General features: G+C 44.7%; 1 protein-coding gene across 2 annotated transcripts; it reads left to right on the plus strand.

Moving 5' to 3' along the window:
- The first annotated feature begins 1,282 nt into the window (after positions 1 to 1,282).
- CNDP2 (carnosine dipeptidase 2) lies at positions 1,283 to 27,040 on the plus strand. 2 transcript variants are annotated; one of them, XM_075921067.2, is made up of 12 exons: positions 1,283 to 1,437; positions 7,824 to 7,911; positions 9,126 to 9,269; positions 12,954 to 13,116; positions 14,670 to 14,758; positions 17,921 to 18,121; positions 19,028 to 19,112; positions 19,911 to 20,071; positions 22,724 to 22,888; positions 24,465 to 24,606; positions 25,106 to 25,253; positions 26,238 to 27,040. In XM_075921067.2, the coding sequence occupies exons 2-12, from the start codon at positions 7,852 to 7,854 to the stop codon at positions 26,305 to 26,307; spliced, it is 1,428 nt and encodes a 475-aa protein (XP_075777182.2). In that variant the 5' UTR covers positions 1,283 to 1,437; positions 7,824 to 7,851; the 3' UTR covers positions 26,308 to 27,040. The 2 variants fall into 2 exon arrangements, with proteins under 2 accessions (XP_075777182.2, XP_006121467.3); XM_006121405.5 differs by lacking the exon at positions 1,283 to 1,437 and adding an exon at positions 1,653 to 1,791 and having other exon boundaries at positions 7,822 to 7,911.
- Positions 27,041 to 27,408: the final 368 nt, after the last annotated feature.

Genomic DNA, 27,408 nt, shown 5'->3' on the forward strand with positions numbered 1-27,408 from the left:
CCATTGTCACTTGTCCAGTCTTGTCACTTATGGGCATATTTGCCTTCGAATCCTGCAAGTTGTTCCACACATAGTTCTATGCTTGTGCAGACTGAGCTCAGTGGATCTCTGCAGGGACACAGGGATCCACCTACACTGAACAATTTTCAGGATTGATGCCAAAATTGATAATTTCACAGAGGCCAAAGCCTGGTTATGAAAACCCCTAGAAAGAGAGCCTCTGGGTCAGGTTGAGATCTAGTGTAAGGCACCTTGGGGATTTTTTTCAGCACTGGCACCAATGCTGTTCTTATTTACTGATAAAATGAGAACTTGAGGCTCCATGGCTGCCAAGCCAGCACCTTCCACCAGGACTTAGTTCACAAACATGCAGGCTGCCCTGGGATTGTTCACTTCCTCTTTGGCCAGTACCCACAAAGATTAGTATATTTCTCACATACACACACTCAACAGCATGGGTGTGACACTGAACTAGGGTTAAAAGACATGAATTCTCTGTTTGTGCCCCAGATTTGATGTGTGACCTTGAACAAGTCACTTATATCATTTACCTATCTGTAAAATAGGGATGATTCTGCGTTATCACCTTGATATTGTGCCCTAAGATCTGTGGATGAAATACTATATAAAGGCAAAATATGTGTTGTTGTAATGTAGCAGATGATGGAATCTCATGTTAGCTCATACTCAAGGCTGAAAATGAAGGGCTGAAAGATGCCCAGTAACAGGTTGTAGCACCATGTTTGGAACAGACTTTTTAGATATTCAGGTAACCAACATTAACCAACTTTACTGAAAAACTTGCCTTCAAGGTTGTGAAGAGAAGCTTCAAAAAACGAACTGCGCACTTCTTAGAGACTAAAAACCCAGTCGGTAAATAAAAAGAGCCCCATATGTGCCATTTAAAAAAATCCATAGGATTTCTAAAGAAATTCATTATTTTTAACTGATTTGTGGTTTCTGAACACTTGGTGTTGACAATCGCGGGGCCTTGTCCAACAGCACGGAAGGCTGGGGCAGATTATGCACAACAGGGGACAAGCTGCACCGGTTCCTCGTTACTTTGCATTCGCCTCCCTCCCGCTCTCCCGGATCGGCTCCATCCCCGGGCTGTGCCCTCCGCGAGATGGGTTGCTGCCGGACCGCGACTCCACCAGAGGAGTCGCTAGAGAGCCGCAGCCTCAGGCCAGTGCTCTCCTCTTCTCCCGAACGCGGGGCTCCACAAGAATCCCGTTGCCCCGCCCCGAAGATAGCCACGCCCCCTTCTTTCTGACGTGTTCCTGGTCCTTTCGCTGCAGAGCGGAGGCTGTGATTGGGACTCGCGGTGTTCCAAAGGGGCGGGCTCTCGGGGGGATTTAAACTACAGCTGGGCGCAAGGTTCTGCGGGCTCTTGCTTTGCTGGGGACGGCTCGGCGCCACGTGGGGAGGTCGCTCCGGGTGAGTGGTGGCTCCCTGCCGGGGCGCCCATCGCTGTCTGTGTTGGCTGGGAGGGGGGTAGCTCGGGGCTGTGGAGGGATGGCTCGTCACTTTGCGCCTGGCCAAGTTTGCTGAGGCTCGGTTTGTTTCTCCCCCTTCCCCCAGCCCATGATCCCCTGAGCGGCCAGATGGTGGGGAGGGGGCACTGAAATCCTCTCTCCAGCCACTGGCGCTGCTGGGAATAAGCTGCTGCAGTAGCAGCTAACGGAAGCGGTGTCACTCATGGCCGCAGCGCTGATCCTGTCTCGCGGCTGCAGGTCGCTGCTGCGTGGCGGCCTGCGGCCTCGCAGGTGGAAACCGGCCCCACTCCGCTTGGTGAGTACCGTGCGGTGGGGCTGTGTGTGTGTTTGCCGGGCGGGAGGGGAGGGGATTCCCCCTGCAGCGCTTGACTCTGAGCTGCATCCCTTTGGGATATATGGGCTCCAGGCAGGTTCTTTTCCCTTCCCCAATTCAGCGTTCCTTGTTCTGAGACCAGGGACCTGACAGTTTAATCCGCTTTTCTAGCCCCTCTCAATTTTCGCAGCCGGGGGCTCTCGATGTGGGTGAGGATGCTGGCCACACTGGACGGGAGGTGTTTGTCACTCAGGACTAGATTTAACACCAGGGCGTTAAGGGTTGCAGCTCAGGGCCCCAGGCTATGGCGGTCTTGCAAAAATAAATTCGTTCATCAGTAGTGGCTAACCCATTGATCACGAGTGACAGGTGCATCCTGGATTCTCTGTTGGCTGATAATAATCTCCAGCCTACTACAAGTTCAGCAAGGCTTAGGCAGGCAGCCTGTATGCTGTGACTCCATGCTAGTCCCAGAAATGGCCAGCTCCTGGCATGTCTGTGTGCTCTCTGGCAAGCAGCAGGAGGTGGGGAATGGAGAAGCAGTGCTGTGTGCTGTCCCTGCCCCCAGCACTGGCCCCACCTATTTGCCTGAGTGCTGCTGGCCAGGAGCCCCTGTAATAAGTGCTTTCTGCACCATACTCCCTCATTCTCTCCTGCACCCCAACACTCGTGAGTCCCCTCCTACACCCAAACTCTCTTCCAAAAAGAAATTAATATGACAGCTCTTCTAAGATAAGTTAGTTCAGAATAGCCTACTTAACTATAGTGTGTATATTTTAAAACTGGAAAGTAACCACAGAATTTGTTACTTTAAAACAAATGGCTATTTGTTTATTAAAAAGCAAGTTTAGTATAGTGCTAATATAACAAAATTAGCCTTGATACATAATTGTGATAAATTAGAAGAAAGACTTGTATACAGGGCCCCACTAAATTAATAGCCCCTTACCCACAGGAGAATTAATTTTGGCTCTGCTGCCATTTTGCATGGGGGGGCTGCTGTGTCATTCAGCCTGTGCATCTGAAATATCAAGACCCTGACAACTGTTAAAATGGTGAGAAAACCCTAGAATTCCATGGCCTGCCCTCTAGCATTGGCCCCCATACCTGATTCTTTGGCCTGTGGCTAGCAGTGACTGATAGTGTGTGTAGCTAACTATCTCTTTCTTCAGTTCTGTCTCCAGTTTCAGCTCTTCTTCCCCGTACCTGGCTTAAAATATCAGGGAATGCCTGTGCCGCCTCTGTTTTTTGTGGCCTGCTTTATTAACTGGCAATATGATGTGAAAATGTTTGGGTCTGTAGTGTCAAGATGCTCATGCTTTCCAGGGATGTGAACATGTACCTGTTTACACAATTAACTGATACACCTAGGATCATTGGTTAATCCTAATGGTTTCATGCAGCCACCTCTCCCTCAGTCTCTGTCTCTGATAAAGAGATAGCAGGGGGGTAGGAAGGAGCCAGTACGTATGGGGAGGGTTAAGGTGAGCATTGGCTTCTGTGGAGCCACATGCTTCTCTCCTCTTCTCCCCTCCTTCCTGCCCCTCCCTTCCCCCACACTCCTGCCAATGTATCAGAGGCAGCAGTGGGGGGAAGAGGGAGCAGGCAGGAGTTGGCACTCCCACCTGGCCCCCTGTGTGTAAACGTGTAGCCACTGTAAATTTCAGTGGCTACGTGTTACAAAAATAAATGTATTTTCACATCCTTGATGCTTTCCTGCTCTTCATTCCAGAAAAGTGGTCAGTAGGCTGTCATCTCTGCAAAGCATTATTTGTGGATCAAAGGGCAGTTCCTCCATCTAAACCGAAAGAGGTGGTGACATAAAATAGCAGAAAAGCTAACAACTTTGGCTGTGAATAGGTCTAAGATTCCAGCTAGCCTAGAGAAGGGATTTAAAAGATTAGCTGACTACTCACTTCATCCTTCCCACTTGCTGCCTCTCTATCAGGCAGCGGGGGCGGAGGGAAGGGCTTAAATCCGTTCCCCCCCCCCCCCCAGCACTCTCTGTGGTGCCACTCACCTCCCCCCCTGCTGCTTTTATCCTAGAGGCAGCAGTACAGGGGCACAGGAGAGGCTGGCAGCAGCCTCTGTCTGTGGGGTCCTAGCAGGGATTTGGGACCCCCTGCCGCATACAGGACCTGCTGTGGTGAAACAACCCCTGTCCGCGGGGACTGCTGGACCCCGGTGCGAGCCGGGACTGAGCAAGCATGGCTCAGTCCTGGCTTATGCTGGGTCCAGGAGCTACCTCACTGTGGCTCTGCAGTTTAAGTGTAGTAAGAGCTAGGCTGCTTGCACGCCCTGCTCTTACTATGTTTAAAATGCAGAGCCGCAGTGGGGGTAGCATCGTCCCTATTAGCCAGTAAGATTAATGGATACTATTTGTATCCACTACGATTACACGCTTCTTAACATCCTTAGCCTAGAGCAACTGCTGTTAAATAGATTGCCTCAAACTGTGCTGTCCTCTGCATATCCGTCCTATCCACTGAGGAACACATTTCTTAGTCTAGCCACAGTTCCTCTTATGAGAAGTAAGGGGTGACTTATCCAGTGGTGTGACCTCTGTGGTCATGCACAAAGAAATTTGAGAAGTTAGTGACATAACTTCATAGCATTAAACTTATTTCTTTGTTTCCCTTATGAATGTCATTTTTAGTAGAATTAGCAAGTCAACTTTGGCAGTCTGAGGGGCAAGGAGTCTTAAGGTCCATCCTCAATAGAAGCATAGGTCTTTCAGGACTGATCCAGAAGGCTAGCATGAGCTGATATTACTTCTAAGTGTGGCTTGAAACATAAGAACATAACATAAGAACGGCCGTACTGGGTCAGACCAAAGGTCCATCTAGCCCAGTATCCTGTCTACCGACAGTGGCCAGCACCAGGTGCCCCAGAGAGGGTGGACCGAAGACAATGATCAAGCGATTTGTCTCCTGACATCTCTCTCGAGCCTCTGACAGAGGCCAAGGACACCATTTTATCCCCTGGCTAATAGCCTTTTATGGACCTAACCTCCATGAATTTATCCAGCTTCTCTTTAAACTCTATTATAGTCCTAGCCTTCACAGCCTCCTCTGGCAAGAAGTTCCACAGGTTGACTACACGCTGTGTGAAGAAGAACTTTTGCTTATTAGTTTTAAACCTGCTACCCATTAATTTCATTTGGTGTCCTCTAGTTCTTCTATTATGGGAACTAATAAATAACTTGTCTTTATCAGCCCTCTCCACACCACTCATGATTTTATAGACCTTTATCATATCCCCCCTCAGTCTCCTCTTTTCTAAACTGAAAAGTCCCAGTCGCTTTAACCTCTCTTCATATGGGACCCGTTCCAAACCCCTAATCATTTTAGTTGCCCTTTTCTGAACCTTTTCCAAGGCCAAAATATCTTTTTTGAGGTGAGGAGACCACATCTGTACACAGTATTCAAGATGTGGGCGTACCATAGTTTTATACAGGGGCAGTAAGATATTCTGGGTCTTATTTTCTATCCCTTTCCTAATAATTCCTAGCATCCTATTTGCCTTTTTGACCGCCGCTGCACACTGTGTGGAAGTTTTCAGAGAACTGTCCACGATAACTCCAAGATCTCTTTCCTGATTTGTCGTAGCCAAATTATACTGTATGTATAGTTGGGGTTATTTTTCCCGATGTGCATTACTTTACACTCAGCCACACTAAAATTCATTTGCCATTTTGTTGCCCAATCACTCAGTTTGGTGAGATCTTCTTGGAGTCCCTCACAATCTGCTTCTGTCTTGACTATCCTAAACAGTTTGGTATCATCTGCAAACTTTACTACCTCACTGCTTACCCCTTTCTCCAGATCATTTATGAATAAGTTGAAAAGGATTGGTCCCAGGACTGACCCTTGGGGTACACCACTAGTTACCCCTCTCCATCTGAAAATTTACCACTTATTCCTACCCTTTGTTTCCTGTCTTTTAACCAGTTCTCAATCCAAGAAAGGACCTTCCCTCTTATGATGGGTTGGGGATGGACAGACATCTATTCTTTTGCCAGATTATTCAAATATAATTGCCATGTAGACCATTATACTGCCTAACTGTACACATACTATCTTTCCATCACAGACATAACCACTTACTCACAGGTGTGGCTGTGCGAACCACAGATCAGCATTATTATTGTGTTGGGTGTTTTGAATTTTGAAACTCCAACCATAGATCACTGACATAAATGTCTGTATTTAACTTCCTTTTCAAAGGGAAAAATCACTATGAATTGTGTCTAGATGGCTCACTGGCTACATCTGGAGAGAAGGGGTATTGCCATCACTGCCTTGGCTTGGTGGCTTCTTAGGGATATTTAATGGGCTAAATTGATTTGCTCATGGTTTGAACAAGAGGGAAGTTCTGAAGGAGTTGCAGATACTTGTGTAGATAACATTCCTTCCTTTAGCTCCAGGCTATTTGGGCTAGATTGCGGAATGAAATGGAAAAAGTGGTCACTGGAGAATTTGTGGCTTTTCCTGCCCCTCTTGAAAGAGTCAGGGCTCTGATGCAATCTCAGATTTCCCCTCAAGACTCAGTGACTTTAAGTTCCATGTCTTGCCACAGAGTCTTGAGTATTAACCATATTGAGTGCTCAGGTGAAAAGCATTACATAAACAATATTATTTGAATATGTAAAAGTCTCTTTTTTTTCCATGCTTCAGTGTGTTCCTTTTTGTGCTTTAAATGAAAAGTGTAGACATACCTCCTCCCCAGTAGTGTGATGATATCAGTCAGTCTTTACAGACTGCTTTTGAGTGACTCCAAATAACTGTGTCTTGACTAGGGTTGGCCTTACCGTGAGGTGAACCGAGGCGACAGGTGCCAGAATGTGTGAGGGAGGGGAGAAGGAGCATGCCACTAGGATCCAGAGTGTAGAAAATTGTCTGCTGCTGGTGCCGATGTATTCTCTCTTCTCTAGAGTAGAACAGGAAGAAGGCAGAATTGGCCCAAGTGAGGGGGCATAAGGGAGTCATTTGAGCTCCCCGTCTCAGGTGCCAAAATGTTGAGGGCTGGCCGTATTCTTGACCTACCATCGAGCCTTCCAGGGATAGTTTTTTATTGTGTTTTGAATTTCTAAATTTTCTTGCTCCTTAACTGTTGCAAGCACTGACAAGAATATCTACTAAATACAAGTGTGCTAGTACTTTGCAGGAGTACAAGAAGGGTTGAGTTGGTGCAGTGTAAGTGGTAACAATATTTCTAAACAGTAGCACTTACTACCCTCTAGATCTGGGCAAGAGGCTGTCAGCAAGCCAGATCTGGTCAGCCTAACCCTTTAATCTGGCGCATGCAGCTCCAGGCTTCTCCCCTTAACATGTTGCCTGGGAGCTGCTGAGGAGATAAGGCCTTTCAGCTCCTTCTATTTAAGGGCCCTGTTCCTTCTGCCCCAGGGCCCTGTGACCACGTCCGAAACTTAGGAAGTGGCCTCCCCTTCAAATTACTGCCCAGTGCTGTTCTGCATTTCAGTTTGCAACATATTCCTTCTATTTTGTGGCTTGCCTAATCCTCTAAAATACAACTTTTGGAAAGAGTACCCAATACAGAATACTAAGATTAAAATTACAAATTATGGCTAAAATGGGTTAGATTTACATATTGTAACTAAATTGTCTCTTTACAAAACAATATGCCAATTTAAAGCCAAATTACTCTACCTTCAAATACAACTGCTCATATTCAATTGTGTAAATTCATTCTGCAGAAATATAAATGATACTTTCATAGTATTGGTCACCAATTTTGTCACTGCTTTATTGTATTTTAAGAATTCAGTTTACACCGCTTCCATGCAGCTGTATTCTGCTGTCATGTGATCTCCAGACTGACACAGCAAGTTGCATCAGATGTCCTCAGACTCCCATGACTTGACTAGAAACTGCAACAGTGCAAATCTAGGAGGTGGAGCACTAGTGTTAAACTTTAAAGGGGAAATTGGCTTCTCTGAATTACTTGGTCAGCTTGGCTGTATCATACAGAACTACTTCTCTTTCCTCCTAGAGTTTTCAACAGCTACATTCTGATCAGAAAATGTCTGACCTTCCAAAACTTTTTCAGTACATTGATGAACACCAGGATCTGTATGTTGAGGTAAGAATTAAAGCTCTTTATTCTCCTGTATTATAGGACAGATAGAGCTGTATGAAATTTGAAAGGCATGTCAATGGATGCGACTGTCAGCTTCATTATTTGTATCTTCTTGGTTCTGCTAGCTTTCAAGTGATTTAAATGGCATGTAACTTTGTGGCTGAAGAGACTGTAAATAGCATAATTTTGAAGATAAAATGATACTACTCTAATTGGCAAAATGTCTAAACTGCTAGACTGAGAGTTATATTGGAAAACAATGGGGCTTTTTTAAAGTGCTTCATAAATTGCAACTGAAGTTTACAACAGACTAATAAGATAAATGTTCTTACAATAGGGAAAATGTTCAGTGAGCTGTGCAATGTATAGGAGAAGTTGGTTTAAGGGACAGGATTAGGATTTGGTAATTCCTAGATTCCAGTCCTGTGCTGACGCTCTAGTCTAACGATCTAATCTATTTCATTACATGTGGGGAAACTGAAAATCTTACTATATTATAAGACATTTCATTGGATAGTGGTCAGACACAAGTCAAAGGCACTCTAGGAATATCAGAACAGTAGAAAGTGCATACTAGATCGTCATACATTACTAAAAGAATTGTATTGCCATTCTCTCATCAAATTCTGGAAAGACTTAACTTCAATATAGAGCTTAAACTTAAACACTTTGCATGGCTGTCGTGTCAATAAGGATCTAGGAGTAACCACCACATGTGCCCAAGATTGTATTCCTGAGATTTCTAGTGGTTAGGACAAGAACTAATCTTTTAGGAAACTTAAATAACTATAGCTGGCACTAGATAGTAAAACAAAGCACCATTGTTAGAAAGCCCTGACCTAGACTGCAGGGAGGGCATGCCCATGCTATAATGCACTTATACCCTTTTAATAAGTCAGTAAAGACTGAATACTTTCCTCCTCTTGCTACTGTACATGATGAGAGGGTGGTTGTTGTTGTTAAAAGCCAGTTGTATCAAAAGCTTTTTCAATTGTAACTGCCATAATGTACTACTGAACCTCTCTTAAAACAGAAGACTAGAATCAGTCACCCCAAATCTTGTAAAACACAAAACTGTACAACAAAATTAGTATCGGGGGCGGTTTGGTACACTTTCTGTTCATACACTTCTAAAGTGCTCATAATAGCTTGCAAAAGGTAATCTGGTTTATACACACATGCTTTAAAACCACTCAACCCTCTTTATCTATAAATAGCGGCTGGCCCAATGGGTTGCAATCCAAAGTGTGTCGGCATGGCCAGAGAAGAGGCAAGAAATCAAACAAATGATGGAAGTTGCTGCCAAGGACATTGAACGGCTGTGTGGCACAACTCAACTGATAAATATTGGCACCCAAAAGGTAGGAGATGCTCACGTTACTAGATGATAATCCTCAGGCAGAATACTTACATACTGTGTGCCAGTTAGATCTCTAACAAAGCGGCCAGTGTGTAACCTGTATGTGGGTGACTAGCGGTTACCCAAATGGGAACAGACTCTTATTTCTCCTACTCCTCAGTCTGAAGACTCTTGTTAACACTAATTTAGCTGCTAAGACTTCGTCCGCTTCAGAGCCCAGACGTGATCTCTGAACTAGATACTGTGAGAATCTGTGCTATAACTTTAAAGCTGGAGATGCTGTGATATCAGTCTGTTTTATTTTGAAGGACCAACTGGCTGTAAAGAGAATCACAGTACAAACAATACACTAGGACATATGTGACTACACAACTTAGATCCAAACCAGCAGAGGGGGTGGGTGGGTTGGTGATTTTTACTCACATTGCTTCTCCCATAGTTGACTAAGAGATGCTTTTGTAATAGTTTCTCATACTAACTGGATCTTCTGGTTTTAAATTTTCTCTTCCCTCACAACCTATAACTTATAGTAAGTTACACCTATTCCTGGCAGGGCTGGACATTATTTCTAATGCTCAACTTGTAAACTGCAGTTACACACACTCTGCTGTACTGTTTTCCTGGTATTTTTTCCCCCTATATTGGCAGTGCATGTGACTTCCTTGATTAAAAGTTAAAAGCACTTATTTTAGTTACAGGACAACATGCCTATGTTTTTGGCACTGAACAGATAGTTCCAACAGAACAATAGCTGCTTTGATCACACAGCATCTCTTATCAATTACTCTTCCTTTGTGTATATAGACTAAAGCAGGAATAGGCAACTTTTTGGGGGGCGGGTCAGGAGCCACACAAGTAAAGAGGTGTGTGGTTCATTTTGTTTTCGTTTTGAAACTTCACTGACTTGGCCTCCAAATGAGAGGGGGGGAGAGACACATCATTCACCTCAAGCTTCAGCCCGTGCAATCAGGGAGGGAGGGTGTGGAGGAGGGAGAAAAGGATTGGGTTGCCTAACAGCTACAGTTTGCAGGTGGGAGGGCGTGGGATGGTTCAGCACTGCCCTGTACATGCAGGCACCATTCCCAGCCACTCCTATTGGCTGCAGTTCCTGGGCCAATGGAAGCAATGGGGATGGAGCCTACAAGAAAGTGCGGGGTCAGGGCTTCCCTGCCCTGCTGTTCCTCCCAGCCAGAAGAGGGGGGAAAATGGCAGTGTACAGAGTCACTTCTTCCCTCCTCCCCCAAACCTGTCAGAACCCATAGGCCGTATGATCCCTGGTCTAAAGAATGATCCTTGCTTTAGATTACCAACCCCCCTGCCCCCCCCCCCAAAAAAAAACTAAAATCTAGTACTGTAAGTCCTGATCTACACTAAGGGATAAGTTTGAATTAAGATACATTGACTTCAGCTATATAATTGCATAGCTTAGGTTGCAGTAATCTTAAATGGAATTTTGGCACTGTCAGCACTGGGAAGTTGGAAGGGGCACTCTCCCTTCGACTTCCTTGCTTCCTCGTAGAAGCAGGACTATCAGTGCCAGCGGGAGCACCTTCTCAGTTCGAATTAGTGTGTCTTCACTAAACCTGCTAATTTGAACCCTGGAACATTGACTACAGAGATCAAAGCAGCTGCAGCGTCCACCCACCCCCACCAGAGGCGAGGAGAAGGGGTGCAGTGGGTGTGAACACCCCTCCCTTACCACTTCCTGTGGTCCCCCAAGTAAGTGTGAGGCTGGGGCTGATTCTGGCTGGCCAGGGGAAAACTGGGGCGGCGTGTGCCCAAGCCTCCCTCATCCATGCTCTGACTCTACAAGATGGCAAGGACAGTGAGCAATTTAAAAAATTGTGGTCCACATTTACACAAGCACATACATCCCTCACACACAGAACTTCCTGCATATGGGCTTGAATGTAGACATGGCTGAAGGGTGTTGCATCTTATTCTGGGTAACAAGATGACTAATCAAAACTTAAATATTTGTTAATGGAGGCCTTCCAAATGATCAAGTTCCTTTAAAGAATGTGACTCTCTAAACTTGTTTCTCTAAATAGCACTGGCTCTTGCCTCATGATTTTTATTACACGTAAACAGTATAGAAAATAACTGAAGAAATACACCTTAGCTTCAGAGGTCTACTATTGGCTAATTCCAGCCAAATGAAGGGTGTGGTGACTGTACTAAAAGTGATGCATGTGTTGTGAATTTCTTGGTGATTCAAAGCAATTATTTTAAATTTCTTACTCCTTCCTCCCCCATCTCTCAAATCTGCTCACCTGAAGGGTTTACTAAGTTTTAAATTGACTGGAATTTTATCCAGTGAACTTAACTTCAGGCTGCTGTACTCCATTATCTGTTGAAGTGCATTTAAACCCCATACTAGTATTTTAAGAGATCCTCAAATAAGTGTTGATTCCCTATAAATCTAAAATCATCTTATTTTGTGTGGCACAGTAAACACATGGAATGTTGCCAAATCTGGAATTTCAGCAGATGTGTTCTTGGGCTCTGCCTGTGCTATGTGTACAGCTTTCCTCTTTCCTCCTACCCCCTGTTTCTGTAACTGCTTTTGATGCAGTTTACCTGCCTTAAAATAGTATTAATTTGAGTTGCAGCCACATGGTGACTTTGATTCACAGTTGATACGTCACCATCTGTTTCCACATCTATCATGCTGGGAAAAAGATTGCAACTGTCCCTTGGCAAGGTTATATGTGGTATGATGAGTCAATGTACATGGGCCAGCTAGACTTTGGGATGTTTAGTGGCCCGTTGCAGTGGTTTGGCTCAGGTGTACTTAGAGGTCTTGTAACTTTTTTGGCTCCCTTGGCAAACACACAAGGTGAGTCTACCAAGGCCTTTGGCATGGGAGAAACATGACTAATAAACATAACTAATAAGTAGTGTATACTACGTGTACACCAGATTGAGCCAAGCATGAAACTTACTAGTGTAAGAAGTCCTCATGTGAAGAGGGCCAGAATAGAATTTCAATGTAGAATCTGTCAAACATTAGGTGCCACATCTTGTTTAAATAGCTTACCTTACATCTGGATGAGCCTTTTCCCTTAAAATCATAGGCAAGAATGTTAATATAAAGTAGGGATGTTAAAATGTTTGTGTAAAACGCTGTAACTGAAAAAAATCAGTAGTTACATGTTTACATGTGGGGGAGAGCAAGTACCGGCTCCCAGCTTCCCCCTCCTCCCCCATACACACACTCCCACTGCTGCCTCTGTGGGAATTTAGAGGGGGTGTAGATGGATCTGCAGGAGCCAGCATGCGTGGGGGAACCAGTTCCCCCCCAACACACACACGCGCACACACGCTGCTGCCTATGAAACAGAGGGCACCAGGAACATGAACCATGTACTCCAGGTATATGTGCACGTCCCTAATATGAAGTAGATGTTCATCCACATCAGTGTCTTGCTACTTGCACGTGGCTTGTAAAATCTCTGATTCTCTCTCAACCTGCCCAGTACAGCAGTTCTTGGCTTGTCAAAAACTTGGAGGGGGAGGAGACAGTGAAAACTACTAAAATGATAGTTTTAAACAAAGCCAAATGTGTATGCTTTGACATTCAACTATTCTGCAAAACCAGTTATGGATCTAAAAACTGTGCTTGTAAGTACTTTACCTGTTCATCCATTAAAACTTCCTGTAATGAAATTCCTCTTATTTCCAGCTCCCTGATGGGTCAGAAATTCCACTACCTCCAATTATTCTTGGCCAAATCGGCTGTGATCCAAAAAAGAAAACAGTTTGTGTGTATGGGCATTTGGATGTACAACCTGCAGCCATGGAAGATGGCTGGGACAGTGAACCCTTCACCTTGGTAGAAAGAGATGGTAAGAGCTCTAGACTGTCTGGGAAGAGTCCTAACAGGTGTTCTCTTAAACTCCCCACAGTCAGTTAGGAGAGTGCAGAACTGAAGAGCTTTCAGCACTCCTTTTCAGACCTTTTTTTAAAATGTATTAAGAGCAAAATGGTAAACAAGCCCCGCTTTTGAAAGAAGGGGAAAATGTGATCTCTCAAAGTTAGACCTGTTTCTTTTCCCCTCAGATGGTGCAAGCACAGCTTGTACCTTTTCTCCCTCAGCCCCATACTGAAATGGCCATTCTGAATTTTCTGTCAGGCTTCCATGGAAACTCCGTGGTCACAAGCAGTTGTTCACTACGACTGAATTTTTGTGCTGTCAAAACTAGCAGTGCAGAGCAAGGGAAGCAGATCTGCATTAACTTTGACCCTGGGTTTTTGAAGTGCCATGGGCATTGAAACCACTCCTGCCGTAACTTAAATGATCTCTTGATTACAGCACCTTCCGTGTGCCTGGCAACATAAGCCAGAATGACTGTTCTCATTCCTGCTTTGGTTTAGCTAGTTGGAGTTTGGCCACTGCCTAGGGGGTATTGCAGGATTGTACCAGATATTCTAGGTGCAGAATATCTGGTACAGTCCCATACCTGGAGGAACTTTTTCCCTTGAATGTTCTACACCTACTCTTGCTCTCACACAGCCAGCAATAGTGAAGAGTGCTGAAAATACTTTTCCTCCCTTCTGAATATTTAATACTCTTCCACTATGATGATCCTTTTCCATGTTTCAGCAGCTCCCATACTATATTTATGATCTTGAGGTTCAAAGGTTGTATGATAAAACTCCATTGAAAAGATAAGTTCAATTTAAGCTATACAGCCTGTCAGCTTTGCATGTGTTGATCAGTGCCTTGCAAACAGGCTACTTAAACCTTATCACTTTTTGATAATCACTGGGTGCTAGCCAGCTTCATGTGTTGGAGTAACTTGGACTTGATAGTGTGTAGTGAAGTCTAATTCAATGATTGCTGGTAAGTTAGAGCAAAGGGCTGCACTGAGTCCTTGGCTTCAACCCCACTGTGCCATTGGAGTAGGACAAAGTGGCAGTGAAATTGTGTGATGAGGGCTGATGGTTTCATTACACAAGAGAAATCTAAGGCTTAATGGAACTGGTTCTGCCTTGCCTTGAGAATGCTGACTACACAGGATGCATGGCCAGAGTGCTGCTGTAGCTGGGCAATCTTCCCACTGTGTAAGTGTTCACCCAGGGACCACAATGTTATATGTCTAGGAGTCCTGAGACGGCGCTGTTATGGTTCCTAGCCTTAGGTTTGTAGCAATGGCAGATGCCTATAGACCCCTTCACTCTTTTTCTTTGGTCTCATGCTAAGCAGAACTTGATTAGACTCCAGGAGTGAGCTCACAACACTGAAACACTGAGCCTATTCGTTAACCCTTTTTGGCTCAAGTAAGCTTTCATACAGACTAGGGATGTCTGTAAGAGAGTAGTCAACTACCCAATAAGCCTAAGCTTATCTAATTTAAACATCCCCAATATAGACTTTTCTTCTCTCTCCTATCTGCAGAAAAACTGTATGGGAGAGGCTCAACAGACGACAAAGGTCCAGTCCTTGCCTGGCTGAATGCTCTTGAAGCTTATCAACAAACTAAACAGGTATTGTATCTTAACAACCTCTATTCTGCTAAACTCAACCTGTTTGTGCAGTTCAAAGGTTGTCCTAGCCCCAGGTTAGTCAAAAGTCTAGTAAATGATACTGTATCAGTACTGATTTAATCTAGGTCTGACACTTTGTGCATTTGGATACCTACATTATAACTGCTCAATTTAGTTACAGCGTACCCCATCTGAAAGGTCAGCTTTTTATCTTTTTGAGCAGCAATCAGGGCACTTGTTAGAGTTGAACGTTCTCAATGTTTATTAGCCACACATGGAATGAGACAAATACAGAAATTTCCTGCAGGAGAATCCGTTAAGCCCAGCCAGGTTCACCAAAGGCTTTCTTTGTCAAAAGTTGCTGTGGTCTGATTTACTCAGCTCAAAGTCAAACTTTGCTAAAAAACTGTCACAGCAATTTGAGGCTGGAATGGGCAGATGAATCAACTCAATGTTAAATTGGCAACTCTGCCAAGTTTAGAAGTTTAATCTAACTTGAAATAAGATTGCAATCAAAAGGTCTCAACTTGCCTGTGGAAAATCACTATTGATTCTCAACAACCTCTATATTCTAGTATTACGGTGTCCAACCAGTTCTGAAGCAGTAGCCATTACAGCCACATGTGGCTAGTGACCTGCATTTTGGACACCATGGGTATAGTAGAACATTAACAGTAACATTCTGAAGAGGCTTGTTTTGCATGTGGTGCGTGGTCGGCCCCCCCCCCCCCCCCTTCAGTGAAGATCATTAATCATCTTGGCTTGCAATGGTCATCCTAGTTTTAATTCTATAAACTCATCTGCTTGTGGGGGGGGTGTGTGGGGGGGGGGGGGAAGGTTGATCAGGCAAGCTCTAATTGGTTCTCTTATGGCAGCGTTGCTGCCAGGCCACAGTGGCTGTGGGAGTGTGGCTCAGGTGGTGGCAGAAGGAGGTGGAGCAGGAGGTGCCTCCCTAGGGCTCTCCCCACCCCTGTCTGTGTGGCTGCTTTTGCCAGCAGCAGTGCTGGGGCAGAGCAGGAGGCACCTCCCTCCCCATAATGGTGACTGCCAGGGCTCCCCCTTTACCCATGGAGGCACAAGGGGCCACTCCCCCTGCCCGTGCAGCAGTAATGGCTGGGCTCTCAAGGGGGGGCAGCCTCACTTTAGGGAGTGTGGGGTCATGTGACGAGGGTGTTGGCATGGGTCGTAGAGTCTGAGGTGAAAGGGCTCGGGGCATAAGAGTGGGGGTCAAAGGGTGTTAGCCCCCAACTCGGCCCCTTGCTCCCCACTGCCTAAGTGGACCAGTATCATTTATTTGCATATTTGTTATTTGGGTAGTAAATATGCAAATACAGTGTTACCGGCCCGCCAAACATTTGTGAATGGGTTTGCCGGTCTGCAGCATAAAGGTTGGGAGCCACTGTTGTATGGGATAGCATCTGTCTGGAAGACCCCGGTTCTGTTAGTCTGCCAGAGACTGCATCCCTCTGTTTCTATTTTTTTCCACTTGTAGCAATGTGAGTGACTCTCAGGTGCTACCTTAAGGGCTGCCTCAGATTGAAGGTGCCAGAGGTGCAAGTGCATCTGCTTTTGTTTCACAGCTAATTAATGCCAAAACCTCTTAATAATTCTAACACAATGAATTGCATAAAATGTAACTAATCATGGCCAGGGAGATCTCTCCAGGAACTATTCATCACTGCCAAGATGGCATGTTCCTGGGGGGTGGGCTGGGGAGGGGGAGAAATGGAGAAATAGTGAGCATGATTGCTAGAAGAGCAACTAGTGCTCAGAACAAGCATTAAAGGGACCACAGGTGGGATTCACAAGGGAGACTCAAGTTCCTGAATGCAGCCATTAAGTCCCACCGGCATTCAGAGGCCACTGCTTAGCTGCTGCTTGACTCTGTAGGTAGCTGAAGTCCCAAGGCACATGAGTTTCCTTCAGCTGCCCAAGTCCTGCTGTTGCCCAACAGCTCATCAATTGTCCAGGCTCTGACAGGATTCACAGACAAGGAGCACTCCAAAATTTTGGAAAGTGGTCAAGGGCTACACTTCTCTATGGTGCAGGTGTAGGGTCTAGGATGGTGGCTGGGTGCAGAATAGTGCACAGGGTATGGGATTGGGGTGCAGGAGATGGTGAGAGGGAGTTTGGATGAAGGAGGGGATTGTAACCTTGGTCAGAGGATTGGGGTGTAGGTCAGGAAGGGAGTATGGATGCAGGAGAGGATTCTGGCCTGGGGGAGGGCTTTCAAGAGAGGGTGCAAAGTCTGCGGGGGGGAATTGTGATGGGTAGAAGGGGAAACAGAGTGCAGACTATAGAGGACTTGGGTGGTGACCTGGGGTAGGGGAATGGGGTGCAGGGTCTGGGAGGGTGTTTGGGTGCGGGAGAGGATTCTGGCCTGGGCAAGGTGTGTAGGAAGGGGTACATGGTCTGGGTGGGAGTTGAGACCTGACCTTGGGAGTGTAGCAGGTTTGGATGGTGACCTAGGGGAGAGAGTTGAGGGGAAGGGATGCTAGAGGCAGGCTTTGGTTAGGAGGCACTTACCAAAGCATCTTCCAGCCAGCAGCCTTGCAGCACCCCCAAGACAGGCTGGACTGTCTCTGCCTGCTGCAGCCCCAGACTGTTTGAAACTGTTTCCTCCTAGCCAAAGCCTGCCTCTAGCACCCCTTCCCCTCAACTCTCTCCGTCCATGTGGCTCTCAGCTCTGGGAGGGGGCAGAAGCTTGCACCACACCCCTCTTCTCCAGCAGTTCAGCTGGCTAATTCAGCTGACTTTCTGCACAGCATTGCTGAATCTACTTTTTTGGAACTTAACTCTCTTCCCCTGTGTATTGCATGGGGCAGCCTGGGTTTGTTTCAGGGCTGTGAATTCCACTAAGCAGGAGGATGTCTGTAAGTGCTGCACTGTTTTAAGTCCCCTTTGTGAAAGCCACTGTTGGAATGAAGTTATTCTTCAACTGCGACGTGGCAAGTCTGGCCCATCATCTTGGGAATTGTGTGCTCTGAGATTCTGCTGGCAATGAAGACACATCAATAGAACTGCAAGCACTTCATAAAGTGATACTAGTGTGCCTGTCTCAGAACTAGAATGTCTATTTGTGTGCACAAGAATGCATAACAAATCTGCATGACCTAGTATCTGAGCAATGTTGACTGTTTCCTTGCTTGTTTCATTCCAAAGGAATTACCAGTGAACATCAAGTTCTGTCTGGAAGGCATGGAGGAGTCTGGCTCTGAAGGCCTTGATGAACTGATTTTGTCTCAAAAAGATGCTTTCTTCAAAGATGTAGATTATGTTTGTATCTCTGACAACTACTGGCTAGGCAAGAAGAAGCCCTGTATCACATATGGCCTTAGGGGAATCTGCTACTTTTTCATAGAGGTAAATTATTCATTCCTGTGTGTAACTGAAGTTATTGACAGATTGAATCTCTTTGTTAAAGAGCTGTCTTAATTTTTGGCACTTAGCATTGGATGTATTAGAATATTAATCTGTGATCTTTTGAAGATGGGTAGGTGTATCCTAGTGGAAGATACACCAAAGCTCTTTTCCTGTACAGCTGCTCCCCAAGTTACAACCAACACTTGGTCTGTAACTCGAAGTGTTCATAACTCTGATCTCATAGTTACATGGTGACTGCGCTGTTCATAAGCGCAGATCGCCATTCGTAACTCAGATCTGCAACGATCACTTTGGTTGTAAGTGCAGATGGCCGTAAGTGGAGGTGGTCGTAACTGGGGGAGCGGCTATATGCCCTGTGCATAGCCTACCCCGGGACCCACTCCATCAAACTTGGGGAGAAGGATGTGCCTCTAAAACTGTCAGCAAAATACCCTGTGAGACAATAGCAAAGATGCTACTAGTTGGGGCACCATCTTTTAATCCGGGCCACTGACCATCCTGTGAGTGAGGATACCCATAGGTTGAACAATGTGGCCAATGGTTTTGTGTGTAGTTAAGTGTGTTATTTTTTATTTATTGTTTTTTAATTTATTTTTAAAGTAGACTTTTGGTATTGAATCTGGTTGTAAGGCATTCAGCACAGGAAATGTTCATGGTACATTTGTACAAGTTCTAGCACAATGAGGCCCCAATCCTGACAGGCCTCTTGCTGCTATCCCAGTCAAAGAATATACTGCAAGCATCTGGTGTGGTTTAGCAGTCTGCTACCTCAGAGATGTATCTACTGATTACTTTTTTTTTTTAACTCTGAGTCTAGGTCATTGAAGATTTATTAAAAGTGCTGCTGAAACTAATCTGATCACAAGTTTGTTTGCTTCAAACCAGGTGGAATGCAGTGATAAAGATCTTCACTCTGGACTTTATGGTGGCTCAGTATATGAGGCCATGACAGATCTCATTGCTCTGATGGGTAAGAGATATATATTTGCCTGCTGTAGTACTGCATAAAACTCAAGCATACATTTGGCAGCAAACTGTCCTGTAAATAATGCATCTTAAAAAAGCTCTTTGGTGCAAGCTAACTTACACTGTAAAGGGTTCTAATGCCAAATTTACTGGGCACTGTTTGTCTGACTTAAAATTAGTTAATCTTACTGAAATTGTAGTGATGCAGAAGGAGAAACTGAATTAGGTTCAACTCCCTAGACACTGAAATACTGATCTGAGGAAGGAGTCATTTATATGTTTGAATCTGGTTTTTTTTAGGGAAAACCAGAGAGGATGCTGACTTAGGGTCTCAGAGCTCAGACTTGTCAGAAAATGGCTGCTTCCCTTCAGCTGTCTTACACAATGTAATACACAACTCTCCATGAAGAAGTTGACGTCAAACAGTCTGACACAGAAAGATTTATAATAGACCCCGGTGCAGTGTTTAAGGAAATGACAAGGCCTACTGCACGAGTCCCTTCACAACTAGTGCTGACCTGAACAGTTGCCAAGCGACTCTTAATTGGGTCACTGTTGTAGCCACCCTATTTATTGTATATAGACAAAGCTTTCACTGGGTAGTCATTAAGAGTAGCCTCTAACCTATGTCTCCAGAACTGAATTTCTTGCTTTCTGTCCCCACCAAAGAAAGCATTTAGAGAAACCAAGGTTTTTCAAATGACTTTTACTGTTATTTAAAAAAAACAACATAGAAACAATACTGACCAGACTTGAATATCACTCTTCATAGACCCTGATCTGGCACGCCTTTCTTTTGCAGGGTCCCTTCTCGATAAGAGAGGGAAAATCCTTATCCCTGGCATTGATGAAGCCGTGGCGCCTGTTACCGATGAGGAGCTAGAATTGTATGATAAGATTGACTTCGATGTGGAGGAATATAGAAAAGATGTGGGAGCAACAAAACTACTCTATAGCACAAAAGTGCGGTGCCTCAACTTCTCTTCTGTCCCCCTCCTCAAATTCCTTTCTTCTATATACAGTTACAAAGTATTGTAGACTAAAGTCTTTGCTGCATCTGTAAGGGAGAATTCAGTGCCTAATTCATCTATTGAGGCAGCTAGAATTAAGGTTTTGTTTTGTTTTTCCATAGGCAGAATATCTTGACTTGTGCACAAAAAAAGCTCCTATGTGCTAATGTGCACTGCATTTGTAGTGAACTGGAAAAGCTGGCTTCTGATAGGCTTTAGAAAATCAGATCCCAAATAGGAATGTTAAATATTGGTTAATTGATTAACCTCCTGCATTCTTATCAGTTACTCAACTATTCTATAAGTCCCCAGGAGTGGGGTTGGCAACTAGTGTACTCCGAGCCCCACTCCCGAGGAATCTCCTGCCACTCTGTGTATTGGAGGCAGCAGCGAGGGGTGCCCGGCTGTAGCCAGTTTTAAAAACCAGTTCCCCTCATGGACCGGCTGCCTGTCACCCCGCACAGCGGCCTCTGTATCAGAGATGGCAGCAGCCCCTGTCTGGGTGGGGTCTGAGCTCATGGGCCCAGCGTGAGCTAGAATTGAGTCAGGCTGGCTGCCTGCCTCCTAATACACTTGAAATGTAGAGTTGCAGTGGGGGTAGGTCCTTGACCCAGCGCAAGCCTGGACTGCTGGATAGCCTACCTAAAAATTTACTGGCAAAGAGGGGAGTCAAATGCATGTAGTCTGTAGCATTAGCCTATAAGCTTTTGCTTAGTGGTTAATCAACTATACTATTACATCCCTAATCCTAAAGAGTAGGCAGCATGCTCCTCCTACAAAAATGTCTCTTCTGGTGTATAAAATAGCAGGGCTGTTACTTACGATTCCAGACACTGCCACCATAGTATAAACACATGTTACCAAATTCTTCTAGTGTGTGGCTCTGACTAGTTTTAAAGATGACATGATACACCTCAGTCTTGATGTACCTTTATTTTCAAGTAGTTTTCAAAGTCTCTGGGAAGAGAACAATTTGGCTAATGAGGTTAGTCTAGACTCTTAAGTACCTTGCATTTTACAAATTCTTAAATCTACCGTCTCATGGAAGGAGTTTCACTTCCGCAAAATGTCCTGTGTGACCAAGCCAATGACGAGGAGATCTGCATCCTCACTCCATTGAGCCTTGGCAGGGTTTTATCAATATAATAATCACATTTCTCTGACTATTAAATATAGATGAAGTAGTATCATCTCCAATGCAACTGACAAATGTTGGTGCTCTCTCTTTAATGGTGGTGGCTGTTGGCATGATTGCCAAATTGTAAATCAGAAGATGGGTGACATTAATAGTTAGCTAAGGGATTTTGTCAATTATGCAATCTAGTGTCTAATCTTCTGAACCACAATTCCTGTTAAAATGTTGTGTGGCTACTCCAAAACAACATAGAATTCCTATGCATGCTGTTCATGAGTAATACACTTGCACCTTACTACAGGTCTGCAAGTTTCACATGCATACCATTTGCTAGGCTCTGATCCTGAAAGGCAGAACCCTGCTTTTTTTCAGTCTGTCACTTCCGTCTTCTGTCAAATACGGACAACAACTGACTGCCCAAGCTGACCCTAGGCTTCACTGGCAGTCGCTGGTTGTGCAGAGCTATCTCAAATGACAGCCCTAATGGCTGAGAGTAAATGGTATGCACAAATAGGACCAGTTCTCTCTTGTAATGTTAGCTACAAGCACTGACACAGCCCACTGTATAAATGTTTCTCTACCAACTGTTTCCAGATTAGTTGTGAAGGAAGAATCAAATTGGTTGGCAAAGCTTTCCTACTAGCTAAGCACCTTGGCCAATCTTTCAAGACTGCTTTTATCAGGCCTAAACTGAATTGTCAGGGTAGGGATTAACTGACTCTCTCTCCTTGGGAGAGGACTAATTCAGATACCTGTAGGTGGAAACCTTGTTCAAATTGCTGCTTCCATTGGTGTCTATGCTTGAACCATACAGACATAGTTCAATGCAGGTTGTCTTGCTTGCCTTGAGCGACTACTTATTTTGTCTGTTATCTCTGTGAGTAACTTCTAGACTAGTGGTTTTCAAACAAAGGGTTGCAACCCAGGACTGGGTCGCTGAATGTCAGGCACTGGGTCTTGCTGCTGCAGGATCAGTAGGAGGTGGTAAGGCAGGCTTTCTACCTACCTGTCCTGGCACCACAGACTGCACTGTGCCACTGAAGTAGCCAGCAGCAGGCCTGACTCCTAGTGCACTGCTCCTGCCCTGACCACTAGCTCCGCGCTCCGATTGGCTAGAACCTGCTGCTGCCTGCTTCTGGGGTGCAGCATGGCCCCAGTGCCAGGACAGGCAGAAAGTTTGTCTTAGCACTCCCGCTACACTGCTGCCTGGGAGCCACTCAAGGTAAGCCCTTCCTGGTCACCTCCCACCTCCAAAAGCCCAGAGCCCCCTCCTACAGCTCAGTGCTCATCCTCAGACCCACCCCTAGAGCCCACACTCCAGTCAATTGATGTTGGGTCTCGAGCATCAACAATCTTCAACTGGATCATGAGGGGAAAACAAGTCTGAAAACTATTGGGCTAGATAACTCAATAGCTTTTGGCAGTTCCCCCGTAATCTTAACTCTGAATACTTTCTCCGTCTCTCTGCAGAAAGAGATCCTGATGCACAGGTGGAGATACCCATCCTTATCTCTCCATGGCATCGAAGGAGCCTTCTCTGCATCAGGAGCCAAGACTGTGATTCCAAGGAAAGTCATTGGCAAATTCTCCATCAGGCTAGTGCCAAACATGACTCCAGAAGAGGTCAACAAACAGGTATAAGTTGGGAATGGCTGAATCTTGTCCTTAAAAGCTCCAGCCATGAGGGTTTTTTAGGTACAAGCCAAGTCCTCCTCCACCCTTGCACAAGCCCGAACAGCAGCAGTGTTCAAAGCCTGCAATCATAGCAGCAGTTCGGTGGTCTCTGTTGTCCTTCACCTCTAAGGCCTCTTATTTAGAACCTGCAAAGATAGGATGCATCTTAACTGAAGTCTTTGACATAGTGTTGGTGTCTGTCTTAGCCCAGGTGTGATAAATGGGACAAAAACCAATGGCTGGGAAAGTTAGTTTATAACTTGGCAATAAATACTTTGCTCCAGTACCACACTTGAAAGCCTTACTTGCACAAATCTAACACCTAGTGGGTTGACCTCAGTGGTGCAAGTAATATACCAGATTTACAGGGGAAAGTAAGGAGGTGACACCAGCTAAGGGAGGCACATGGCCTCCTATGATACTTTACTGTTCCTTACCCACATATATTGCAGGGATGGGGGAGGTTCTGCCCTCCTAGGGTACGTCTACACTACATGGCTCTGTCGACAGTGCCATGTAGATTTGATTATTGGGCAAAGGGAAATGAAGCAGCGATTTAAATAATCGCCACTTCATTTAAATTTACATGGCTGCCGCGCTGAGCCGACAAACAGCTGATCAGCTGGTTGTCGGCTCAGCGCGGCAGCCATGTAAATTTAAATGAAGTGGCAATTATTTAAATTGCTGCTTCATTTCCCTTTGCCTACAACCCTTATCTATATGGCTCCGTCGATGGAGCCATGTAGTCTAGACACAGCCCTACCGTGGGAAGAGGGGGATGTGAAGCTTTCAGCGTTCTGCTGCTCCCCCTCCCAATGGGGAAAGGAGCAAAGCCCCAGCCCTCTCTTCCAGCAGCGTGGCTGCTGCTGTGCCTTTCCAGTACGCTGTAAGGACTATAAGTAGCTTGCTGGTACCACTGGAAGTGAATTGTGGAGTTGGCTTAGTGAGCTCTCTCCTTAGACGTGGCAACTATTTGCTGTATGATCCAGCCTTTCAGGGTCAGAATTTCAAATGCTCAGCACCCAGAAACTGCTGTTGGCAAAAAAGCAAGTGGGTGCCGAGCTTTTGTGAAGATCTGGCCATTTCCCTGTGAGCTCCATGAGGCAGCAGTTGTCTTTGTGCAGTACAGAGCACAGGGAAGGGATCCAAGTGTACTGGGAGTCTGCACGTTAGAATGAGAGCAACAGCAACGTAGCCCAACTCTTAAACTAGCTAAGAATTCTTCTGTTCTGGCAGCTGATCTCTTGCAAATCTAGATGTGCAAGTTAATCTTTTTATAATGCTCATTGTGGGCAATGCTAGAAATGTGCCTCCCATGTACAGAAACACACTGACTCTTCACTGAGTTTGTGTTGTAAAGTAACAGCCTCTAGGCAAGTATTTACTGCTATATGCTTTCTAGTACTGTAATGTTAAGCTTCACTTATAACCTGTCTATCTGTAAGATGACCCAAGAGGAACTTGTATAAACTCCTTCAATGTGTTGCTAGCTCTACTTAATCCTAGACTTGTAATTGTTCAATCATTGATACCAAAGGTTCACGATTATCTGACTAAGAAGTTTGCTGAGCTGCAGAGTCCCAATAAGTTCAAAGTGCACCTAGGCCATGGTGGAAAACCTTGGGTGTCAGACTTCAATCATCCCCACTACATGGCTGGCAGAAGAGCAGTGAAGACAGGTCAGTGAAGTTAACTTGGGGGATTTTAAGTCTAGCCCATCTAGACACCTCAGACGTTGATCTTGCTCACGAACGCACTGAATGGTGATATCTGTGTAGCAGCAAGATTGGTAAGCTAGGAGCTAAGCAGGTGTAATAACAAGATGTACAAGGTCATACTTGGATGATAATTGAAGTTGCTGCAGCAAGCAGTGGTTCAATTGAAATAATTTGTCCTTGGCATTATACTGGGACCAGCTTGACTCTGGCTTAATGTTCTTGTATTTAAACTTGAGTTTGGGATCAAGAAGTATAAGAGCTATTTTGTGTCCTTGGTTGCATCCTTATAGGTCGTCCTGGTAGTTGCAAGCATTGGCCGTCAGTCGGTCAAAACCTACCCTTCAGAGTGCTTTGGGATCCCTAAAGATGGCAGGGTCTCTACTAAGGAAACATGCTGGGGATGATGCAATAACTCGGGAGAACTGACAAACTCTTGATTGTGGGTTTTGGTTTTTTAAAGTTTTTGGAGTTGATCCAGACTTGACAAGAGAGGGAGGAAGCATTCCTGTCACTCTGACCTTCCAAGAGGCAACAGGCAAAAATGTAATGCTGCTTCCTGTTGGTGCTTCAGATGATGGTGCCCATTCTCAGAATGAAAAACTGAACAGGTAAGGGACCTCACAGGGCCTGGATTAACTGGGTGTGTGTGGCTTTTTTTTTTTTTTTTTTGACAGTGCCTAAAGCATTTCAGTTTTTCACTTTTTGCATTTTCTTTATTAGAATTCAAACACTAAATGCCCCTAATCAGCTGAAAATGTTTCAGCTTGAACACAATACTTAGTTTGATCAAGTGTCACTTTGAAATAGCTGCCTTTTTGGCACTGTAGCAATTTGCAAAGCTTTACTTGTTGCTGTACTAGCTTGAGTCCATAGTACAAGCTTTGAAATGCATCAGTACCCACCTGTGAGACTGGTTGCTTTGTCGTCTTTCTCCCTGAATGGATTTATATAGCCATTCATAGCTCCTCTGTAGAAGAAATTATGTACCTGTGTATGTTGAACTGTCATTGCATGCATTTGTTTGCAATTCTGCAGTCTTTCTAGTTTGCTCTTTGCTCATCTTCTCTCATGACATGTCTACACTAGGATATTTCAGAATAACTAAATTTGACTTAATGCCTGATTTTTACAAAACTGAAATAACGTGTCCCCGCTATGGGGAAGCCTTGAAATTAGTCCTAGGCAGGCTCTATTAACATGGACACACTACCTCAATTCAGAGCCATAGGACGCACTGTGGAGTAATTGGTTCTAATTACTCTAGGGAATAGTTATTTCAAAATAGCAGCACCAGAGCATCCACATTGAAGCTAGCATTACTCCCCAAGGAAAGCAGGAGTATAGATTTTGAAATAAGCAGTCTGTTATTTTGAAATAACAGGCCTGGTTGTGTAGATGCTTGGTTTATAAATTTGACCTACCGGGGATTATTTTGAAGTATTATTTTAGTGTAGACCAAGTGGTACAGTTGGTCTGGTAGCTTTTGATGCAGATACAAATGCAGAATGTGATGTTGCAAATCCTGATGACACACCAGTGGGTGCTCACAAGAATACAAATCAGACTAATATGCAAAACTCTCTTCTCTCCAGGTATAATTACATCCAGGGAGTGAAGGTGCTGGGTGCATACCTACATGAGGTCTCTCAACTAAGAGACTGACCAAAGGAGGTGAGAATTCCAAACCTGAAATCATGTACAGGTTCAGAGTTCTAGAAATCCTGCTGGATATCTACAGCTTCACCTTATTTTTGTTGTTGTTGTCCCCTCCCCTATTTTTCATCCACCCACTTGAACTCCTGCAAGGGAAAAGCACCAGTCCCCAACTTTAGAAATCCTGGAACAGATACCACCAAAATACTGCCTCCAGTACTCAGTCCATTTCATCTCTCCAGCTACAGGTGTAAAGAAACTTTTTCTAAGCAAGGTCTCAAATCTGACAAGTGGTTCTGAATCACTTGACACTGGCTCTTTTTGGTTCTTTGACTCAAGCCTACACCTTGCCATATGCCCTCTTACCCTGGCTGGTTTGTTTAAAACAGAAATGATAGCAAACCACCGTCTCCTCCAACTTCATTAAAACTAAAGAACTCTCCATGTTGACCATTGGCAGTAGCTGAGAAAGGTTTATCTAGACTCCATGATAAATCCTGAAAGCACTTGGCCACTGATTTCCAAGAGTACATCTGAACTCTTGCAAGGGGGCCATCTCTGCTGCCTTGCTGACTAGGATGGGGTGGAACTGCTAACTTGTTATATGTAACTCTTGCTGTTTGTTTGCATAAAAGTTTGCAGATCAATCTGATTATAAAACATGTAATGAAATGGGCATTTTTCTAAAACTGGCTTTATACTTGTGTAAATGCATCTAAATTAAAAAACAATGGTTGCTGTATTTGGCTCTATGGTCTTCTTTCAAATACCTTATCTGAGAGCAAAAAGGTCATTAGAGGCCCATAAACACCAGTCTATTGCCATAAGGATCATAAGAGAATTTCATGCAAGAATATCATGGCTACAGTAAAAATGGGGAGAAGTGCAGGAGGGAGCACTATGGGCAATCCTACCAGCTGAAAAACTTTTTGGCAGCTCTGAGGAAGCTGCCATAAATGTGAACATGATTCTAAATCATCTAAGGGTGAAATGAAGTAATAAATCATGTGATCTGATTGCTATAGAGATGCACTCTCAATGCACTTACGGTTGATCACATGGAACTAATTAATAGGTGAAAGGCTTTCCTTTATAGCTTGCCTCTTGTTC

The sequence above is a fragment of the Pelodiscus sinensis genome, chromosome 2 (genome assembly GCF_052426305.1).
Source record: "Pelodiscus sinensis isolate ZL-2025 chromosome 2, ASM5242630v1, whole genome shotgun sequence".
Classification (NCBI taxonomy): domain Eukaryota; kingdom Metazoa; phylum Chordata; order Testudines; family Trionychidae; genus Pelodiscus; species Pelodiscus sinensis.